The sequence below is a fragment of the Oryzias latipes genome, chromosome 5 (assembly GCF_002234675.1).
Source record: "Oryzias latipes chromosome 5, ASM223467v1".
NCBI classification, from domain to species: Eukaryota; Metazoa; Chordata; class Actinopteri; order Beloniformes; family Adrianichthyidae; genus Oryzias; species Oryzias latipes.
The window spans coordinates 32,985,008-33,003,279 of record NC_019863.2 but is presented as its reverse complement, the minus strand read 5'-3'; the positions used below and the strand labels follow the sequence as shown (position 1 = coordinate 33,003,279).

At 47.4% G+C, this 18,272-nt stretch overlaps 5 protein-coding genes across 5 annotated transcripts; all 5 read left to right on the top strand.

Moving 5' to 3' along the window:
- Positions 1-256: 256 nt before the first annotated feature.
- On the top strand, positions 257-1,581 carry LOC101173531 (olfactory receptor 187-like). The gene is made up of 2 exons (XM_004086188.3): positions 257-406; positions 648-1,581. The coding sequence occupies exons 1-2, from the start codon at positions 257-259 to the stop codon at positions 1,413-1,415; spliced, it is 918 nt and encodes a 305-aa protein (XP_004086236.1). The 3' UTR covers positions 1,416-1,581.
- Positions 1,582-2,947: 1,366 nt separating this feature from the next.
- Positions 2,948-4,794, top strand: LOC101173771 (olfactory receptor 52R1-like). Its single transcript, XM_004086189.4, has 2 exons — positions 2,948-3,085; positions 3,814-4,794. The coding sequence occupies exons 1-2, from the start codon at positions 2,948-2,950 to the stop codon at positions 4,579-4,581; spliced, it is 906 nt and encodes a 301-aa protein (XP_004086237.1). The 3' UTR covers positions 4,582-4,794.
- A 2,877-nt stretch (positions 4,795-7,671) lies between these two features.
- On the top strand, positions 7,672-8,986 carry LOC101174006 (olfactory receptor 52R1-like). Its single transcript, XM_004086190.1, has 3 exons — positions 7,672-7,780; positions 7,862-8,010; positions 8,210-8,986. The coding sequence occupies exons 1-3, from the start codon at positions 7,672-7,674 to the stop codon at positions 8,984-8,986; spliced, it is 1,035 nt and encodes a 344-aa protein (XP_004086238.1).
- A 1,807-nt stretch (positions 8,987-10,793) lies between these two features.
- On the top strand, positions 10,794-12,035 carry LOC101174250 (olfactory receptor 11A1-like). The gene is made up of 2 exons (XM_004086191.3): positions 10,794-10,939; positions 11,033-12,035. The coding sequence occupies exons 1-2, from the start codon at positions 10,808-10,810 to the stop codon at positions 11,801-11,803; spliced, it is 903 nt and encodes a 300-aa protein (XP_004086239.1). The 5' UTR covers positions 10,794-10,807; the 3' UTR covers positions 11,804-12,035.
- A 4,497-nt stretch (positions 12,036-16,532) lies between these two features.
- Positions 16,533-17,771, top strand: LOC101174489 (olfactory receptor 4C5-like). Its single transcript, XM_023954676.1, has 2 exons — positions 16,533-16,656; positions 16,786-17,771. The coding sequence occupies exons 1-2, from the start codon at positions 16,533-16,535 to the stop codon at positions 17,769-17,771; spliced, it is 1,110 nt and encodes a 369-aa protein (XP_023810444.1).
- Positions 17,772-18,272: the final 501 nt, after the last annotated feature.

Genomic DNA, 18,272 nt, shown 5'->3' with positions numbered 1-18,272 from the left:
ACAGGTGAGCTGAAGATCAGCTGCTGTTTACCTGTAGACCAGAGGTCTTCCCATCAATGGAAATGAGGATTTCCTCCTGCCCTGATGGTTTGACAGATGCTTCAAATGAAACAGCCGTGTTTATTTTTTATGTGTGACATCACACGCCTGTGGTCTTTGTCTGCGGTTTGCTCATGTTGGGTTTTTGTGTGTCTGCGGTCTGTGAATTCGTTCTTCTACGTGACATGTTTTTGAAGGCAGCGTTATTCCTGGAGGGATGAGTTCTTCATCGGTCAACGCGACGTCTGTGATTCTGTATCCAGACTCGTTCGGCAAAGCCGTGGCCAAGAACGTGCTGGTGGTGGCTGTTGGGATCACCATCGTCTACATCAACGCCAGTCTCATTCACACTTTCTCCAGACACCAGGTCAGTGCTCACAAATCTGCCCAACAGTCTGTAGAAAACTGTGTGAGTCAAAAGAGAAGCTGAAGAAAAGAACAACACTGTCCGACTCCGAGAAGCAGGTCAGACTGGAAGAAAAGGAAGGAGGTCTGTGAAATCCACAGAAATGTTATAATCTGACCATAACCTGTCTAAAAGCTGAAACGGTCACATTTGAACAGTTATTTGTTGAACCCAAATGAACGTGTCTGAACTTTTCCCGCAGATTTTCAACACGAATCCTCGCTATATCCTTTTTATTCACATGGTGGTCAACGATATGATGCAGCTGATTCTGGCCATTTCCTTGTTCGTCATCAGCTACACCATCAAACAACTCAGCGTTTCCATCTGTAGCGTCCTGGTCCTGGTCACCCTCTTCACCGGCGAGAACACGCCTCTGAACCTGGCCTGCATGGCGGCGGAGTGCTACATCGCCATCTGCATGCCGCTCCGCCACGCCCAGATCTGGACGGTCAAAAGGACAAACTGGTTGATTGGATTGATGTGGATGACCAGCTTGGTGTCCGTACTTCCAGATTTGTTCATCACCCTGGCCACAAAGCCGCTGGAATTTTTTCATTCCCGAGTTTTTTGTGTCAGAGAAACCGCCTTCCCAAATCCGCTCTCCATCAAGAAGAGAGACTACACCTATTATGTGTATCTGGTTATAGTTTGGATCATTATCTTTTACACGTACTTCAAGATTCTGTTTACTGCAAAAACCGCGAGCAAAAGTTCCAAGAAAGCCAGAAACACAATTCTGCTGCATGCAGTTCAGGTGCTGCTCTGCACCACCACATACGCGGCCCCCCAGCTGAACCAGTTCATCCTGCAGACCTTCCCACAGAACCAGACAGACTCGCTCTTTGCCAGCTTCATCATTGTGCAGATCCTGCCGCGCTCCATCAGCCCCATCATCTACGGCGTGAGGGACAACACCATGAGGAAGTACCTCAAGAGGTATTTGTTCTGCAAAGTCAGAACACCTTAAGAGGCAGTTTAAGGCACTGCAGCTGGAATCTGTCCAAAACAGACGCAACTGAACTCTGCTAATCTACACTCAATCAGTGCATAGTGTCCAGCCGTCAGAAGGTTGACCAAGTCATTCCTGTGTGATTGTGGGGGGTAATAATTACATGGTTTGCTGTTATTTTTCATCTGCAGTTGTAAAAATCCAACGATCAACTTGTTTGGATTAAAAGTTATATGTATGCTGACAGTTTGCATGTTCTCCTTGTGCACATGTGGGATTTCTGGCTTCCTCCCCCAGTCCAAAAACAGGCTTCATAGGTGACATGTGAGTGTGTGGCCCTGCCAAAGACCGGCAACCTGTCCAGAGTAAACTCCGCCTACGCCAAACAGCAGCCGGGACAGACCCCGCCAACTCCGGAACATTGACCGTATGCATAACTGGATGAATGGTGTGTGATGTCACCCATTGAAAATGCCTGGCTTCCAGTTCCAACCAAATAAAGTCAATTCGGTCGCCATTTTTCCGGTCAGGTCAGGCTGCAGGAGACGGTTGTAGCTTATGAACACATTTTCAGACAGGCGTCCAGCAGCAAATTCACATCCGAGTTGATGCGTGAATCCCCATCAGTGTAAATGATTTCCCGTCGAGGTTTCCCATCATCCTGCTTGTTCTACGGGGAGTGGCTCCTCTCTCCAACCCACTTCCTGGCTGCTTCCACCTGGACAGGTGTTCCTGTTTTAGTTGAGGTTTATGTCTCATTTGTCTGAGAAGACTGAAGAAGAGCTGATCATCAGTCAAGCTGATCTGTATAATTATAATGTTCATTCATGAAGACCCTCAGTAAAGTGCTTTGGTGTTCATCAAAGGCAGTATTTGTGGGGGTCCTGGAGCCTCCGGGTTGGGAAAACCTTTCACTCTCCGGGTTCGGAAAACCTTTCACTCCACTTCAGTAACACGCACATCTAGTAGTTTTCCTGCTTGTGTCCAAGTTCAAGTCCAGTCCACTGAACCACAGACACATCAGACAGAACCAGACCGAGGCAGAGGCTACATCGGTCCAACGGAGCAACAACATTAACGTAAACCTTGTTCTATCCTAGGCACGTTAACATTGGGAGGTGGGTCATCTAGACCCACTAGACAGTGCTCTGAACCTTTTTTCTTCAATGATTTGTGATCTTCACTGGTGTCCATGGATTACATGAAATCTTTCCACCTTTGTCATGGTAGGGGGAACACGTCAGTGGAAGGGGGGGGGGGGTCATCTGGACCCCATAGGATAGCACAAGGGAAGACAAAATACATTTATTTACAGCATGATCAAAACACCCCCTCCTAAGTCCAGTGGGGGGGGGAGGACATTTGCAAATGAAACAGGGTTACTGTAGAGGCCAATCAGGTATTCTGAGGCCTGGGGGGGGTGGTCATGTGATTCTTTTGAACCCTTCTTCAGCACGGCCTGCAGACACATCAGACCAGCTGAGTCAGGATGATGTCGTTCTGAGTTTCCTCAGGATTTCTGTCGGTTCGTCTCGTCATCGGCTGCTGGCATGAACGCCACGTCTGAGGGCGGGAATGCGTCGGGCTCCTTTTTTACTGATGTGGGCAGGAATGTGCTGGTCGTCATCCTGGGACTCTCCATCAACTCTGTGAACGCTACCATGGTCCACACGTTCAGGAAGCACCATGTGTGTGTTCGCCCACTTCAGAGGTTTAGTCTTCAGTTTAGATGATGATCATAAAATCTGTGCAGCAAATGTAGAAGAAGGAGAAGATCTCTCCTCTCAAGCTGTCGCTCCTCATCTGTGGAACTCCGTCCTGTTGCTGCTGCTTCAGCCTGACTCTGAGTGTTTTAAATCCGGCTTGAGACACTTTTATTCAGAAGAGGTTTTTACTTGATTTTAGTCATCCTCTATACTTTTAGTAAATATTGGATTTTACTAGCTCTCTGTCTTTGGTTTGACTTCGGTAATGTGTCTTCCTGACAAAAGTGCTTTAGATATAAGTCTATTCTATTCTATTCTATTCTATTCTATTCTATTCTTAAAAAGTGTTTTTCACAGCCTGTGAGTTTTCAAATATTAATACTCTCTTTATCTGTAAAAGTACTTTCCGTCTGTATTCTATGAGCAGCGTCTTTGCCGTTGGACTGCCCCCCCCCCCCGAAGCAGTAAAAATTAAACAACCTGGGTGGGGGTGGGGGGTATTCTCAGCATTTAAAAACTCTACTCAGTAATGTTTGAGCTTTTCTTGATTGTCGATTCCATTTTTCATGCATTTTAAATACCTTTAATATGTAACATGTGGTATGATATACATATTACTTTGATTCACATACAATAGAAATAAACATCTAGAAAAGAAAATGTGAATAAGATGGATGGATTCTGTTGATGTTTTTGGGTCTCTGTTTCAGGTCCTGAGGTCAAACCCGCGGTACGTCCTGTTCGCCCACTTGGTGCTGAACGACATGATCCAGCTGACCGTCAGCATCTCCGTTCACGTCTTCTCATACACATTACGCACCATCCATGTCTTCATCTGTCTGCTCCTCATGCTCCCTGCCATCATCAGCAACATGAACACGCCTCTGAATCTGGGTGTCATGGCAACAGAATGCTTCCTGTCCGTCTGCTTTCCGCTGCGCTACAATAACATCTGTACGGTGAAGAGAACCTGCATCCTTATCGGCTTCATCTGGGCAGTGAGCTCCCTGTCTGTGCTGCCCGACGTCTTCATCCTTTTAGCCACGGAGCAGCAGCACTTCTTCCTCTCCAGAGTCTTCTGCGACAGAGATAATGTGTTTCGCAGCAGCTACAGTAAAGAGAAGAGAAACGTTTCTCATATATTGTTCTTTGTGCTGGTTTGGTTCACACTGTTCTACACGTACTTCAGAGTTCTGCTGACGGCTAAAGCAGCAAACGCAGACGCCACCAAGGCCAGGAGCACCATCCTGCTGCACGCCTTCCAGGTGCTGCTGTGCATGTCCACGTACGCGCTGCCGTTTCTACTGCAGCTCTTCAGAGACTTGTTTCCCAAACAGATTGTTTCAATCTACTTTGCATTTTTTGTCATAATCCAGATCTTCCCTCGGTTTTTAAGCCCCATTATCTACGGCTTACGGGACAAAACCTTCAGAAAGTACCTGAGCAGGTACTGTCTCTGCGTTCAGACCAAGGCCTGAAAATGCATCTGACTGACTGCTCCTTATGATATATATGTATTTAGTACCAACCAAAACATACATTTGTAACGCATGGGTTAAGGAAGGGAAGGAGCTGAGCTCAGGCACTGGAAGGTTTTGGTTGACGTGCACCTCAGGGGTCTAACATCCGGTAAAGGCCGTGTCCCACAGCCTCTATGTACATGTGGGCATTTTGCATGGATGAAAATGAGTCATAGATGAATAAATATACGTGGAAAAAGTGAGAAAAGTTCTGTTCTTTTTGTGAAATTTCCACAGATGTATCAGGAATGAACCACGTTAAAACCAGAAGAAGTACAAATAAACACGCAAAGAACACGTAAACCAAAGTAGAACATGAACCGTGGGATTATTGTGCGTTTTATGTGCAATTTATTAGTGATTTGTTTGTCAGTTACGTAATTTGAAGGTGATATTAGCGCCGCACACGTGATAAAAAAGTTGCACGTGGGTGGTTCACGTCTCAAACGTCTGTTAGACATACGTGGAACGGTCGTGGAAAGACACATTTGTCCCCCATGCCTCCCTGCTATCTGGCTCTGGGGGCCCCATGGCGGTCCTGCTGGCCCTGGCCTGGGGGGCGGTTGTTCTCTATCTGTGTTGGGGGGTTCTGGCTGCTGCTGTGGCGGGGGTCTTGGTGTGGGGATGGCTGGACACTCTCCCCCCTTCTTGTTACATCCCATCATCCACCTCAGCTCTGAACAAATAGTTTGTGTGTCTGAATGCATAAGTATGTGTGTGTGTGAGCGTTATTTGTATTGTGTTCATGTCTGCATATGAAGCTTTTTGAAGCCAACAGTGTGTGTCAGGACAGGCCCCGCCCCTTTTGACTAACATTTACACCTGATGGTAATGATTATAAACTTTCTTTTTTGCCATGGCAAAAATCATGCACAATTGCATAAGAAGTACGTAATAATTGCATATAAACTACGTAAAGTAAATGTAAGCTGTGTAATTCTCCACCGACCAAAGAGATAAACAGCTGTTAAACATCTGTACAGTCTGTTCTTCTGAAGATGCTCCTGCTTTGTTCTGGAGACTTCCTGCTGCTTCCAGCCTCATTCCTACATCCAAGCCGTCCACCTCTGGACCCACTGAGCCCACCCGCTTCCTCCAAATAACTTCCATCTACTTTCTGCCTCATCTAAAGTTCTAGAAACAGTTCTTGCAGCTCAGGGCCGCTGTCTGATAATTCCCTACACGAACAGCTGCCTCTCAGCCACAGCACCAAGACCGTCACCATCTGACAGCAGCAGGTTCTGGTCTCTGTCTGAACCCGCCCTGCTGGACCTGAAAGCAGCATTTGACACAAATTCACACACAAAGGAGGCCTTCAGGTGTGGACAGCAAGCGTTTGTGCACCACGCCGGCCTTCCATAGAAGCAGCAGCTTCATGTGCCGGACCAACGGAGGAACTTCAACTGCTGTTTGCCACGACAAGAAGGTTCTACTCAAAGTACAGCGATGCTGGAAGCATCTTGAATTGGACATGTTTGAAGTTCATACGAAAGGTGAGGTAGAGTCTGCCATGAAAGCTTTGAGGAGGAACCGGTGAAACTGCTGGATGGCTTAGTCAGCCTTTGAAGTCCGTTAGGATCAGAATCCTGAATCCACTGAACACTCAATCAATCAATTTATTATTTGCATAGCACTTTTTAAGCAGAGGCAACCAAAGTGCTTAACATAAAATCAGAGACAATATGATACAATAAAGAAAAAATAAAAGCAATAAAACAATAAAACAGTAAAAAAATGATTAACAAGCTGACCCACTAAATCCGCTCACTGGAGTTAAAAGCCTGACGATGACTTTTTAAAAGTGACTTAAAATGACTGACGGTTCTGGCTGACCTCACAGAGAAGGGAAGAACGTTCCAGAGTTTAGGACCTGCAACTGAAAAGGTTCTGTCTCCCCCCGAGTCACAAGCCGAGTCCTGGGAACCACTAAAAGCATTAGGATTCGACGTGGACGATATGGAACAGCTCAGAGAGATACTGAGGTCCCAGACCATTCAAACATTTAAAAACCAAAAGTAAAATCTTAAAAATGATCCTAAAAGACACAGGCAGCCAGCAAAGAGAGTGTAACAGTGGAGTGATACGCTCACACCGTCTGCTCCCTGTTAACAGGCCGGCCGCCGAATCCTGAACCAGCTGGAGACGGCGGAGCAGAGACGGTCAATACCACTGTAGAGAGTTCCAGTAGTCCAGTCTGGAGAAGATCACAGCATGGATCACTTGCTCCACAGCATGAGGAGGAAGATATGGCTTAACTTTGATTATTAGCCTCAAGTGATAAAAACTAGACTGGACTACTGCACTGACCTGCCTGTCAAATTAAAAATGCCTGTCAAGGTTTACCCCAAGATTCCTAATAAAAGGAGCATCTGAGGGGGCCAGGGGGCCAACAGCACCACAGCAGCCTTTCAGCAGGTCAGACTTTCCAAAAACAAACACCTCTGTCTTGTTTTTGTTCAGACAGAGGAAGTTCAGCTCCTCCAGACTTTAAGGGAACATAGATCTGGATGTCATCGGCACAGCAGTGGAAGGAAACATTATATTTCCTAAAAATGGACCCCAGTGGCAGCAGATAGAGCGAGAATAAAAGAGGGCCTAAAACTGAGCCCTGGGGTACACCATGCTTGATTGGAGCTTCTGGAGAAGAGAACTGTCCAACTTGGACAGAAAAACTCCGTCCACCTAAATAAGATTTGAACCAACTGAGTGCTGTGCTCTTCACACCGACAGAGTGCTCCAGTCTGGATAATAAAACACTGATCCACTGTGTCCAAAGCAGCAGTGAGATCTAAAAGAATTAGAACAGTGGAGGCTCCAGAATCCACAGCTAAAAGAAGGTCATTGCTCACCCTGAGCATCCTCCTCCGGCAGACCCGTGACCCCAAAGGGGGGTGTCAGGTTTGGTACATGACTGATTCAAAAGACCAACTTTCAGTTAGATTGAAATGAAACGGAATTTTTCATTTCCAAACCAACGTCTTGGAGTGTAGAACTTCAAAGAGGAAGTCTGTGTGGTCCAGGTTAACAGTGTGACCTCATAGGGCTCGGATGGGCTTTAAGCCCCGCCCTGTTTCCTATATAAGCTCCTGCGATAACGGCGGTCAGATGACTTCTCCTGCAGCGTCTCAGAGGCACAGCAGCCCGTCATCTCCCACATGTCAGAGGTTTTGCTGTCAGAATGACTCTGGTTGGATTCTGTCTGGTTGTGATTTTCTGCTTTGTCTTCTGCTTCCATCAGCGGCGGGAATGAACGTCACGGCCCTGGGGGGGGGTGTGAGCAGAGCTAACTTTTTTACCGATCTTGGGAAGAATGTGATTGTTGTCATTCTGGGAATCTCCATCAACTCTGTCAACGCTGTGATGGTCCACACGTTTACCAGGCATCACGTGTGTTTCCTTCCCTCAAACCTGTTTTACTGCTGAATGATGGGAAATGAAGGCGTGAAGCCAGTCTGCCTCACTTTCTGACAGTAGATTTAACTTCTCTTTAGGCCAATGAACAGAGTTTTAGTGTAGCACTGAACCGACCGTCTCATGACCCGATTGCATCATTAAACGTTGTGTTTCTGCTCTGCCACTGTTTCAGGTCCTGAGGTCAAACCCGCGGTACGTCCTGTTCTTCCACTTGGTGCTGAACGACATGATCCAGCTGACCATCAGCATCTCTCTCTACATCTTTGCCTTTGCCTTGGGAACCATCCATGTCTTCATCTGTCTGCTCCTCATCCTCCCTGCCATCATCAGCACCATCAACACGCCTCTGAATCTGGGTGTCATGGCAACAGAATGCTTCCTGTCCGTCTGCTTTCCGCTGCGCTACAATAACATCTGTACGGTGAAGAGAACCTGCATCCTTATCGGCTTCATCTGGGCAGTGAGCTCCCTGTCTGTGCTGCCCGACGTCTTCATCCTTTTAGCCACGGAGCAGCAGCACTTCTTCCTCTCCAGAGTCTTCTGCGACAGAGATAATGTGTTTCCCAGCAGCTACAGTAAAGAGAAGACTAATGCTATCTTTCTAGTTTTTCTTGTGTTGGTTTGGTTCACACTGTTCTACACGTACTTCAGAGTTCTGCTGACGGCTAAAGCAGCAAACGCAGACGCCACCAAGGCCAGGAGCACCATCCTGCTGCACGCCTTCCAGGTGCTGCTGTGCACCATGACATTTCTGCAGCCGCTGTTGATGCAGCTGCTGAGATATCTGTTCCCTCAGGGGGTGGCATCCGTGCATTTCACCATCTTTGTCATCATCCAGATCTTCCCTCGGTTTTTAAGCCCCATTATCTACGGCTTACGGGACAAAACCTTCAGAAAGTACCTGAGCAGGTACTGTCTCTGCGTTCAGATCCCTGCCAGCCGAAAGTAAAGTCTGTAAACTACGGCTGTGGATGGTTCCTGACATCCATCGCATTCAGGAACCAAGATTCAAACTTTTTAACATATTACGTTTGAAAAGCTGCTGTATGTTTGTCTATGGATGATTGAAAAATAAAATCCTCTGTATTTAATCACCATTTATTCTTTCATTTACAACAGGTGATCAGAATCAACAAACAAATAAAAGCACAAAGATTCAGAAAGACAGAAACTACTTCCAGTAGATCGACGCCAGTAAATAAAGACGCCTGAACAACACCTGAACGACCAGAAAACACTCACATCTTTTACTTTGAAAAGCCGAGCCTTTAGCAGCACTTTACTTTGAAGGTTATTTACTCCTGCATAGTCTGACATTCAGTTTGTTTGGTTTGCAAACTCAAAACCCAACATTATTCTGCATTTTACAGCCATAATGACGTCACCTGAGGTGTTTTTGCTCTCTACTATCTCTGATGTCACTAATATTTAAATCTACTTCTGCGGGGACAGAACACTAATATCCCAGTATCCGGATACTCATTACAGTAGTACTGTGAGCTCCTGAACAGTCATTGTTGGGATTTTGTTGGAATGAAGCAATAAAATGCAAAAATAAAAGAGCAAAGAAATGGTCTCAGGGCTCTGTTTTGTTTTACAGTAAATGCAATAAAATACTTTTTACAGAACAAACCGGGACAGTTTTGACCGTTTTAAACATATCATCAGCTCAGTGGCCTGGTGGTGCAGTGTCTGCCTCAAGAATGGGAGGCTCATCTCCCCACAGCGGGTTCATTTCTATAACTCTAAAAAACGGGACCTGATTCCCGCCCAGGGGAGGGGTCAACGTAGGAGCAAAGGTCACACATTCAGGTGTGTGAGCAGTTAGCCTCCACCTGAACATCCACACTTTCCTGAATGTTGGCGACACTAAACAGGCCTGAAGAAACCTGACCAAGCCAGAGACGGGACTCGGCGCCATGACAACACAGACAGGGGACAGGCTTGGTTTCCAAGCTCGACAGATTTTCTTCCTGCTCTGATAAAATCCCACACTTTTAGTTGTTGATGTGCATAGATGCACAAACCTCTGGAAATATTTTGAAACAAAAAAAAGCCCCCAAAAAGGTCTGAAAGACTTTGGAAAACTGTAAAAGACCCACAAAACTTGTGACAATGTAAAAAAAGAAACTCTGGAAAAGTTCTGGAGAAAATCTCAGAAAAGAAAAGGCTCTAGAAAACGTGGAACAATCTGTGGGAAAGGATTTAGAAAACTTCTGGAAAGATGTGTCAGAGTCTAGAAAATTATAAAAAAACTGGAAAAGGTTGAAATTATAAAAGGTTTTCGCCCTGCAACTCAAACACAAAGATCACACTTAGTGGGAGCACACGCACACTAAAACACACACACACACTGATACACACACACACACATCCTGAGTGTTGTGCTTGTCTGCGACTATAAAGAGCCATTTCAGGCGTGGTTTTCTCTGTTACCTTCTGACCGTCAGCAGGTGAGCCTCTGTGGGTTTGCAGGTGATCTGCAGACACTTTTGCTGCCTTCAGTTTACAGAGTTTGTGTTGTTGTTGTTGTGAAGCTGAAGCTCACACTCTGTAATCTAAAAAAACAGATTTGTGAGCCGTTTTCCGTGGGACGGGTGTTTCTGCAGCTTCATCCTCACGTGGAGCTGCTCCGTTTCCGGTTTCACGGTCTTAGGCACAGAAGATGTATTTGTTTGCATCCGGATGAAATGTTGCTGCACTTTGGAACTTTTCCTGAATTCCCTCCACAGGTCATGTTTGGGGGGCTCGTGCACGGCTCCACGCCGGTATGAACCTCAGCAGCACCGTCAGCCGGGACCCTCGTCACATAGCCATCACCAAGAATGTGTTCACTGTGGTTGTGTCCGTCTCCATCATCCTCTTCAACAGCGCTCTGGTGCACACGTTCAGGAACCACCAGGTGCTGCCGCCTCACCGCGCTCAGACAACCTTGGGATGGAGCCGCAGCGCTTTGGAGCGGGTTTTCACTCTCGTTTTGCATCATTTCCTGCAGGTTTTCTTCACAAACCCCCGCTACATCCTCTACATCCATCTGGTCGTCAATGACATCATCATGCTGGCATTGTTCCTCGTCCTTCAGGTCATAAGTTACGTGGTTTTCACCCTCAATGTCTCCTTCTGCATCGTTTTGCTGATCATCGCCGTCTCTTCCAACCTCAACAACCCGCTGACCCTGGCCGCCATGGCCCTGGAGTGCTACCTGGCCGTCTGCTTTCCGCTCCGTTACTCCCAGGTCTGCACGGTCAGGAGGACCTACTTTGTGATGGGAGCGGTGTGGTTCCTCAGCATGCTGACCATCCTGCCTGACGTCTTTGTCCTCGTGGCCACAAACCCCGCAGAGTTCTTCAGCTCCAGCATCTTCTGCTTGTGGGCAAATGTCTTCACCGACCCCGCCCTCGCAAAGAAAAAAGAAGTTTCCAACATCGCCTATCTGGTGATTGTTTGGCTGTCGATCTTCTACGCTTATTTCCGGATCCTTTTCGCAGCTCAGGCAGCGTCCGCCAACGCCAGGAAAGCCAGGAACACGGTCCTGCTGCACGGCTTCCAGCTGCTGCTGTGCATGCTGAGCTACGTCCACAGCATTTCCATCCAGGGTCTGAGCAGCCTGTTCCCCAACGACGCTCTGGCCATCCGCTACGTCATCTCCGTCCTGATCCAGATTCTGCCCAGACTCATCAGCCCCGTCCTTTACGGGCTGAGAGACAAAATGTTCAGAGAATACCTGCAGAAGACCCTGCTGCCCTCAAGAAAGACAAAGCCCTGAGCAGGTCCTCGTAGAGGCAGGTTCAAGTCCACAAGCATTTCCCCCAAACCAGGTCAACTTCATGCTAGTTTGGGTCTTTCAGATAAAAACCTGCTTCTACCCCAGGAAAGTTGGTGGTTTTGATAGAATAAGAAATTAAAATCTGCCCTTTATAATCTGTGTGTTTGTGTGTAATATTAATACTTCACAGATATTTGGAGAGGAGTAACAGCCTTTTCTGAAACTCCAGGACGTTTTTGAATCTTTTTATTATTGAGCAGTTCGTTTTTCCTCTGAACCCTTGTGCTATCTTAGATGACCCCCCCCCCGACAAAGGTGGATAAAGGTGGAAAGATTTCATGTAATCCATGGACACCAGTGAAGATCACAAATCATTGAAGAAAAAAGGTTCAGAGCACTGTCTAGTGGGTCTAGATGACCCCACTGTCTAGTGGGTCTAGATGACCCCACTCCCAAATGTTAAAACAAGGTTAAACTGTGACGAGCTGTAAAACAGCTTCAGTACATCCAGAATGCTGCTGCTGGAGTCCTGACCAAAACCAGGAAGTATGATCACATCAGTCCTGTGCTCAGGTCTCTGCACTGGCTCCCTGTACCTCAAAGAATAGACTTCAAAGCAGCTCTGCTTGTGTACAAGTCTCTCCATGGCCGAGCACCAAAGTACATCTCTGACATGTTAGTGCCATATGAACCATCTCGTACTCTGAGGACCTCAGGGGCCGGCCTCCTGTTGATTCCCAGAGTCAGAACTAAACAAGGGGAATCAGCGTTTCAATATTCTGCAGCTAAAATCTGGAACAGCCTCCCTGAAGGCGTAAGACAGGCCTCTTCTGTGTTCATGTTCAAATCTAGACTTAAAACATTTCTGTTTACCCGTTTATATGACTGAAAGGTCCTATCTGCACTTTTCTGTACTTTCCTTCCTTTATTTTTAGATCAATTTTCAAATTTTTTATTGTCTTTTAAAGTAAATTTTACGTTGATTATTTCTATGATGTATTGTGATTTTAACACTTTTTTTGTGTTTTGTGAAGCACCTTGAATTACTTTGTGTAGAATTGTGCTACACAAATAAACTTGCCTTGATTCTCTGGAACGTTTTTCTTCTTGCTTCTGCTTTTCCCACAAATCCCAGCGGGTCCATCAGAAAAACCTCCAGAAAAAAATCTGCTCTGCTAGCACCAGAACGACTCGTGAACCTTTGTTCTTCATGTGTTTCTTGTGACGGAAAATAACAGCTTCAACAAACCAAATGAGCTGCAGAAATCCGTGAGTTCCTGCAGAGCAGGAGCTTCAGTCCGTTTCTGTGAGTTTATTCCGAGATTCTCAGATGTCATCTCCGTGTCCGTCTCTGTTCCTTTCAATGTTACAAACAACGTCACAGATAAACATCAGTAAAGGATCCTAACAACAGAAGCAAACGAGTCACTTTCCCCAAAGTTTGTTGTTCACCTTTCAGCAAATCCCTTCAGGGGTCGTTGCAGCCAATCAGCTTTCATTCATTCCCACTGGCGGTTCGGCAGGTTTGGACCCCGGATGTCCTTCCTGATACAACCCTGTATTTTACCCGGGCTGGGGACCGGCACAGGGACACCCAGACCTGGTCCCCTAGAGGGCTAACAGATTCGAGCTGAAGGCCTTTTGTGTTGGACAGGTTTTACTGTCACAAAAAGAGGTTATGAGTCTTTGGATAGACGGGGTGTACATTTGTATAACCCCCCCCCCCCTCTTTTTAATGTATTTGTTACATTTTTTGTCTTAAGTATAAATACATATTATTTTCATTAAAGGGGAGGGAGAGGAGGAAGGTGTGTGTGTGTGTGTGGGGGGGGGGGGTCAGAAGAAAAAGAAATAAAGAGGGAGGGGGAGAAAGTGGGGGATACAAGTGCAGAGCTGCTCATTTGAACAGGTTTTGATTTTAAGCTGTGAAACATTTATACTAGATCTGCAGAAAGACAAATATTACATCCAAAGGTGAAATCCTGACAATAGATGAGCAGAAGACACCTGTCCATCAAACACTGTGGGATGGGGGGGGGGGGGGGGATGAAGCAGACGGGGAGCAGAACCCTGTTTTTAAATTTCATGCAGTGTTCACACCGGATCCGGTCCGGCTCAGGGGCGTCCAGTTTCAATGTTCAATCGATGCACAGACGCGATCTGAGGTCCTGCGCCGTGAATCGAGTGTCGGCCGCGGCGCTCAGGGACTCAGCTTTGGGGACGTGGTGCTTTCAGGGACTCGATCAAAGGGTAGAAAAATCAATCCATCTATTTTCTTAACCCGCTGGGATCGCCTGTCCCGGTTACCGCTGGGCGAAGGCGGGACACACCCTGGACAGGACGCCAGCGATCGAGACCAGCACAAGCCTCCATGGACCCAGACAACCCCAAACCCTGCAGGACCTGCACGGGTCAGCACTCATCCGGGTGGAGATTCAGCCTGGAATGAAGGGATGTTCAGATACCATGAAGCTAGGAAGACGGAATGGGGGCGGGGCTACAACAGTTTTATTGGAGGTGGGGGCAGAAGACTTTGACGGGGGGCAAAACATCAGAGCAGAAGGTCCTTTCAAATGAAAGGATCAAGAATCCATGTTTTTAACAGTTTTACTTTCATTTAAAATGTTGTTTTTGTTCTTTTAGCATCACTTAAAGAGGCTCCTATTGATGATTTCTTAATCTATCAATAATGATCCTATTGTAAACAATGTTTACCCTTAACCAGTGGCAGACCGCTACACACCCGGGCCTTCAGTAGTGCCACGTCTGAATCCCTCAACCCCTCATGAACTATTTTACGTAGCAGAAACCAGCTTTGCATTGGAGATTCAAAATTCCTGCAGCCACAATGAATCTAAAGAAACGCAATGAACTAAACAGTAAATAAATCTGTTAATGCAGCTACAGCAGCACAGAACAGGAAATAACCACATCCATCAGGAATATTATTTATGATATTCATCATTTGTACTCATCAATAAATGGGATGACTTGAAGACTAAATCCATCCTCCTCTCTGTCCTCTGAACAGTCCATCCCCCCGTCATGTAGATTATGGCGTTCCAGTCTGTCCAGTTGTGTTTCTGTAGGTTTGAATCCGCTTTAGAGCCAAAAATGTCAGCTGGACAGACGCAGTGGACACGGGGACGGTCAGTCCAACCACAGATCTGTGCGTCTGCTTCATGATTCACTCAGGAAGTCCAGATCAGTGGGAGACGTTCCTGCTGGATCCTCCATGGATGCATCACAGTCAGTCTGTTTGAACTGAGACACATCCAAAGTTCTCCTCTGAGTCAAACTGGACAAGGCTGCATGTGACTTCCTGAAACTTCTGTCCAATCAGAAGCTCTGAATACTGTGACGCAGCCTAAGCCTGCTAGAAGGCCCTGCTGACACCAACTCACAATCTGACTGGTTGTGGGAAATGAATGACAGTGATTCACATCGCAGGACCTTCAGAACTCTTGCTGAAGGCCTCTTTGGCTCTGACCCTGCCTGGCAACAGAGGACAGCTGAAATGTGATTGGTTAAACCTCAGGGGGGCCCACATGAAGGATCCCTCCTTCATGTGGGCCCCCCTGAGGTTTCTAGGTTTTTTCCCGAATCCAGTTTTTTAGGATTTTTCCCTACAGAGAAGGGGGGTCTAAGGGCAGGGATGTCCAGTTTAGTTTAGTCAGTTTGGTATTTTCCTATTGAACTCTTTGTATTCATGATCCTTTTGAGTTCATGTTTCACTTTTTCAATTACCGATACGAAGCCCATTGAGGATGGACCACTTTCTCTTGTGCTGTCAAGATCCACGTTTTAGGACAGGGGGCCCCAAATCCAGGCCTGGAGGGCCGGGGTCCAACCATCCAGCTGTTGAAGCTCCTTATTGGATAAACACACCTGATCCAGGTAATCAGCAGCAGATAAGGCAGGGTTTCTGGAAAACCAGCAGGAGGCCGGCCCCCCAGGCCTGGATTTGGGGACCCCTGTCTCCGGATGTTTGGGTCCAAATCCAGCAGATCTGAGGATCCAGATCTCACAAAAGAACTTAACAGAGTCGGACTGGAAGTGAGAAAATCCAGGAGATCTGAGATCTTCAGTCATGAGACCCAGGAAAACAAAGACACACCTGGACACAGACACAGGTGGAAACGGCCGACAGGTGACAGGAACGAGTTAAAGAACCTTAGCTTAGAAAAGTCTCTGTGAGGCGCAGAGGCCCCCCATGGAAAAGCCTGAAACCAAAACAACACAACATTCACACAAAAACACATTTCAGAGTCCACAATTGATTTCATTCCAACTAGGATGATCTCATCAACCTACAAGCACGCCTGTGCACACACACACACATGCACACACAAACCCTCACAGACACACGCACACACACACACACACACACATACTTGCATTCCCCCTTTGAGGGGCCCAACAACAAACACACACCCACACACACCGTCACACACCCACACCGTCTCACACACACACACACACCGTCACAGACACACACAAACACATGCACACACCGTCACACACACTTTCACACACACACACAGGTGAGTCTCAGCTATAAAAGCTGCAGCCCTGAGCAGCTTCAGGGTTTTCCCGCTCCTCTGTTCTGCAGACGTTCTGGTCCTCCATGGTTCTGTCCGTCCTGAAGGACTCGTCCTCACTGCTGTTTGCTTTTCCTGTTTGTTCTGCTTTTGTCGTCATATTCAGGCAGAAACCTGCTGCTGCAGAAATGAATTTGTCGTCCTTCAACATCTCCGTGGAGGCCGGCAGGAAACCAGAGGAGGAGTTGAGAGAAGCTCTATTGAAAAACCTCATCGTCTCGGGTCTCTGCATCTCCATCAACTACATCAACGGTGTTCTGGTCCACACCTTCAGAAAACACCAGGTCTGACTCCTTCACCAACACTCAGCTGCTGTCAGTGACACGTAGATCTGCATAGTTGTGACACGTCATGACTGCTAACTGACGGACCTGGTGGCAGCATGTAGAGGTAGAACAGAAGGAACTGAATTCTTGCCGAGTCTGACAGTTTCTCAGCTTTGGTCTGAAAATCGGTTTCGTGTCTTTGGACTTTCAGTCGAACTTGTGTTTACTTCCTTTGTCTTCCAGATCTTCTACTCAAACCCTCGCTACATCCTCTTCATCCATCTGGTGATGAACGACATGATCCAGCTGATGCAGACGTCCGTCCTCTTCATCCTGTCGTACGTCCTGCAGACCGTCTCTGTGTCCGTCTGCATCGTTCTGCTGATGGTCGCCATATTGACCACCTTCAACACTCCGGTGAACTTGGCGGTCATGGCGGCGGAGTGCTACATCGCCGTCTGCATGCCTCTGCGTCACGCACAGATCTGCACGGTGAGGAAGACCTACGTCCTGATCGGCCTGATGTGGGCGGCGAGCGGACTGTCCGTCCTGCTGGACCTGCTCCTCCTCCTGGCGGCAGAACCGTTGCAGTTCTTCCACTCCAGAGTTTGGTGTTTCCGAGACAACGTGTTCAGAAACAAACAGGGCTTGGAGAAGAGGACCGCCGCCAACATCCTTTGCCTCGTCCTGGTCTGGTTCACCCTCTTCTTCACGTATTTCCGAATCCTGTTTGCAGCCAAAGGAGCAGCAGCAGACAGTGGAAAGGCCAGAAACACGATCCTGCTGCACGGCTTCCAGCTGCTGCTGACCATGCTCAACTACGTCAGGCCGCTGGTCGAACAAGCCCTGCTCCTCCTGTGGCCCAACGACCACGCCCACATCGTCTTTGCCTCCTTCGTCATGGTCCAGATCGTGCCGAGGTTCGTCAGTCCCATCATCTACGGCCTCAGAGACCCCACCTTCAGGAAGTGCGTGAGGGGCCACCTGCTGTGTGGACGCCGCGCAGGAGACGCCACGTCCTCCTCCGTCAGACTGAAGTTCTTCCTGCAGCTCCTCCACAGACGCAGGACGTCCCAGAATGCACCACGAAAAGCTGCCTGAATGCGGCTGCAGCTTCCTGCAGGAGGAAACCAGCAGAACCCAAACGTCCCCCATCACCGAGGGGAACCGGGTTCTATGGATCCAAAAGGCGGCATTTGATGGGTTCAAAGTTTACAGGCGACTCTAGACAAGGAGCTCTGCTGCATGAAGGGCCACAGGTTCCTATCTGCAGGGGAGCCTCGGTTCTCAGTTAACAATAAAGTTATTTTGTCTAAAAAAAGGCGGGAAACCGTTTGTCAGACACTTCAGTGAAACACAAACTCAGCGAAGCTTCTGTTGCTGCATCCAAAGGTTCTGTCAGACTCCAGCTGATTGGTTCACTCAGTTTCCCAAGCTGGGATCAATAAAGTACCTTTATCTTATACATCCTATATTATCATATAGGATGAGCCGCCTGAACACGCCCACATTCACCACACTGAGAAAGAGCTTCAGAAACCTGAAGGTTCAGAAGATCATTTTAGACCGTGGACACGCATGTGCTGGACCAGTCTGCTGGTT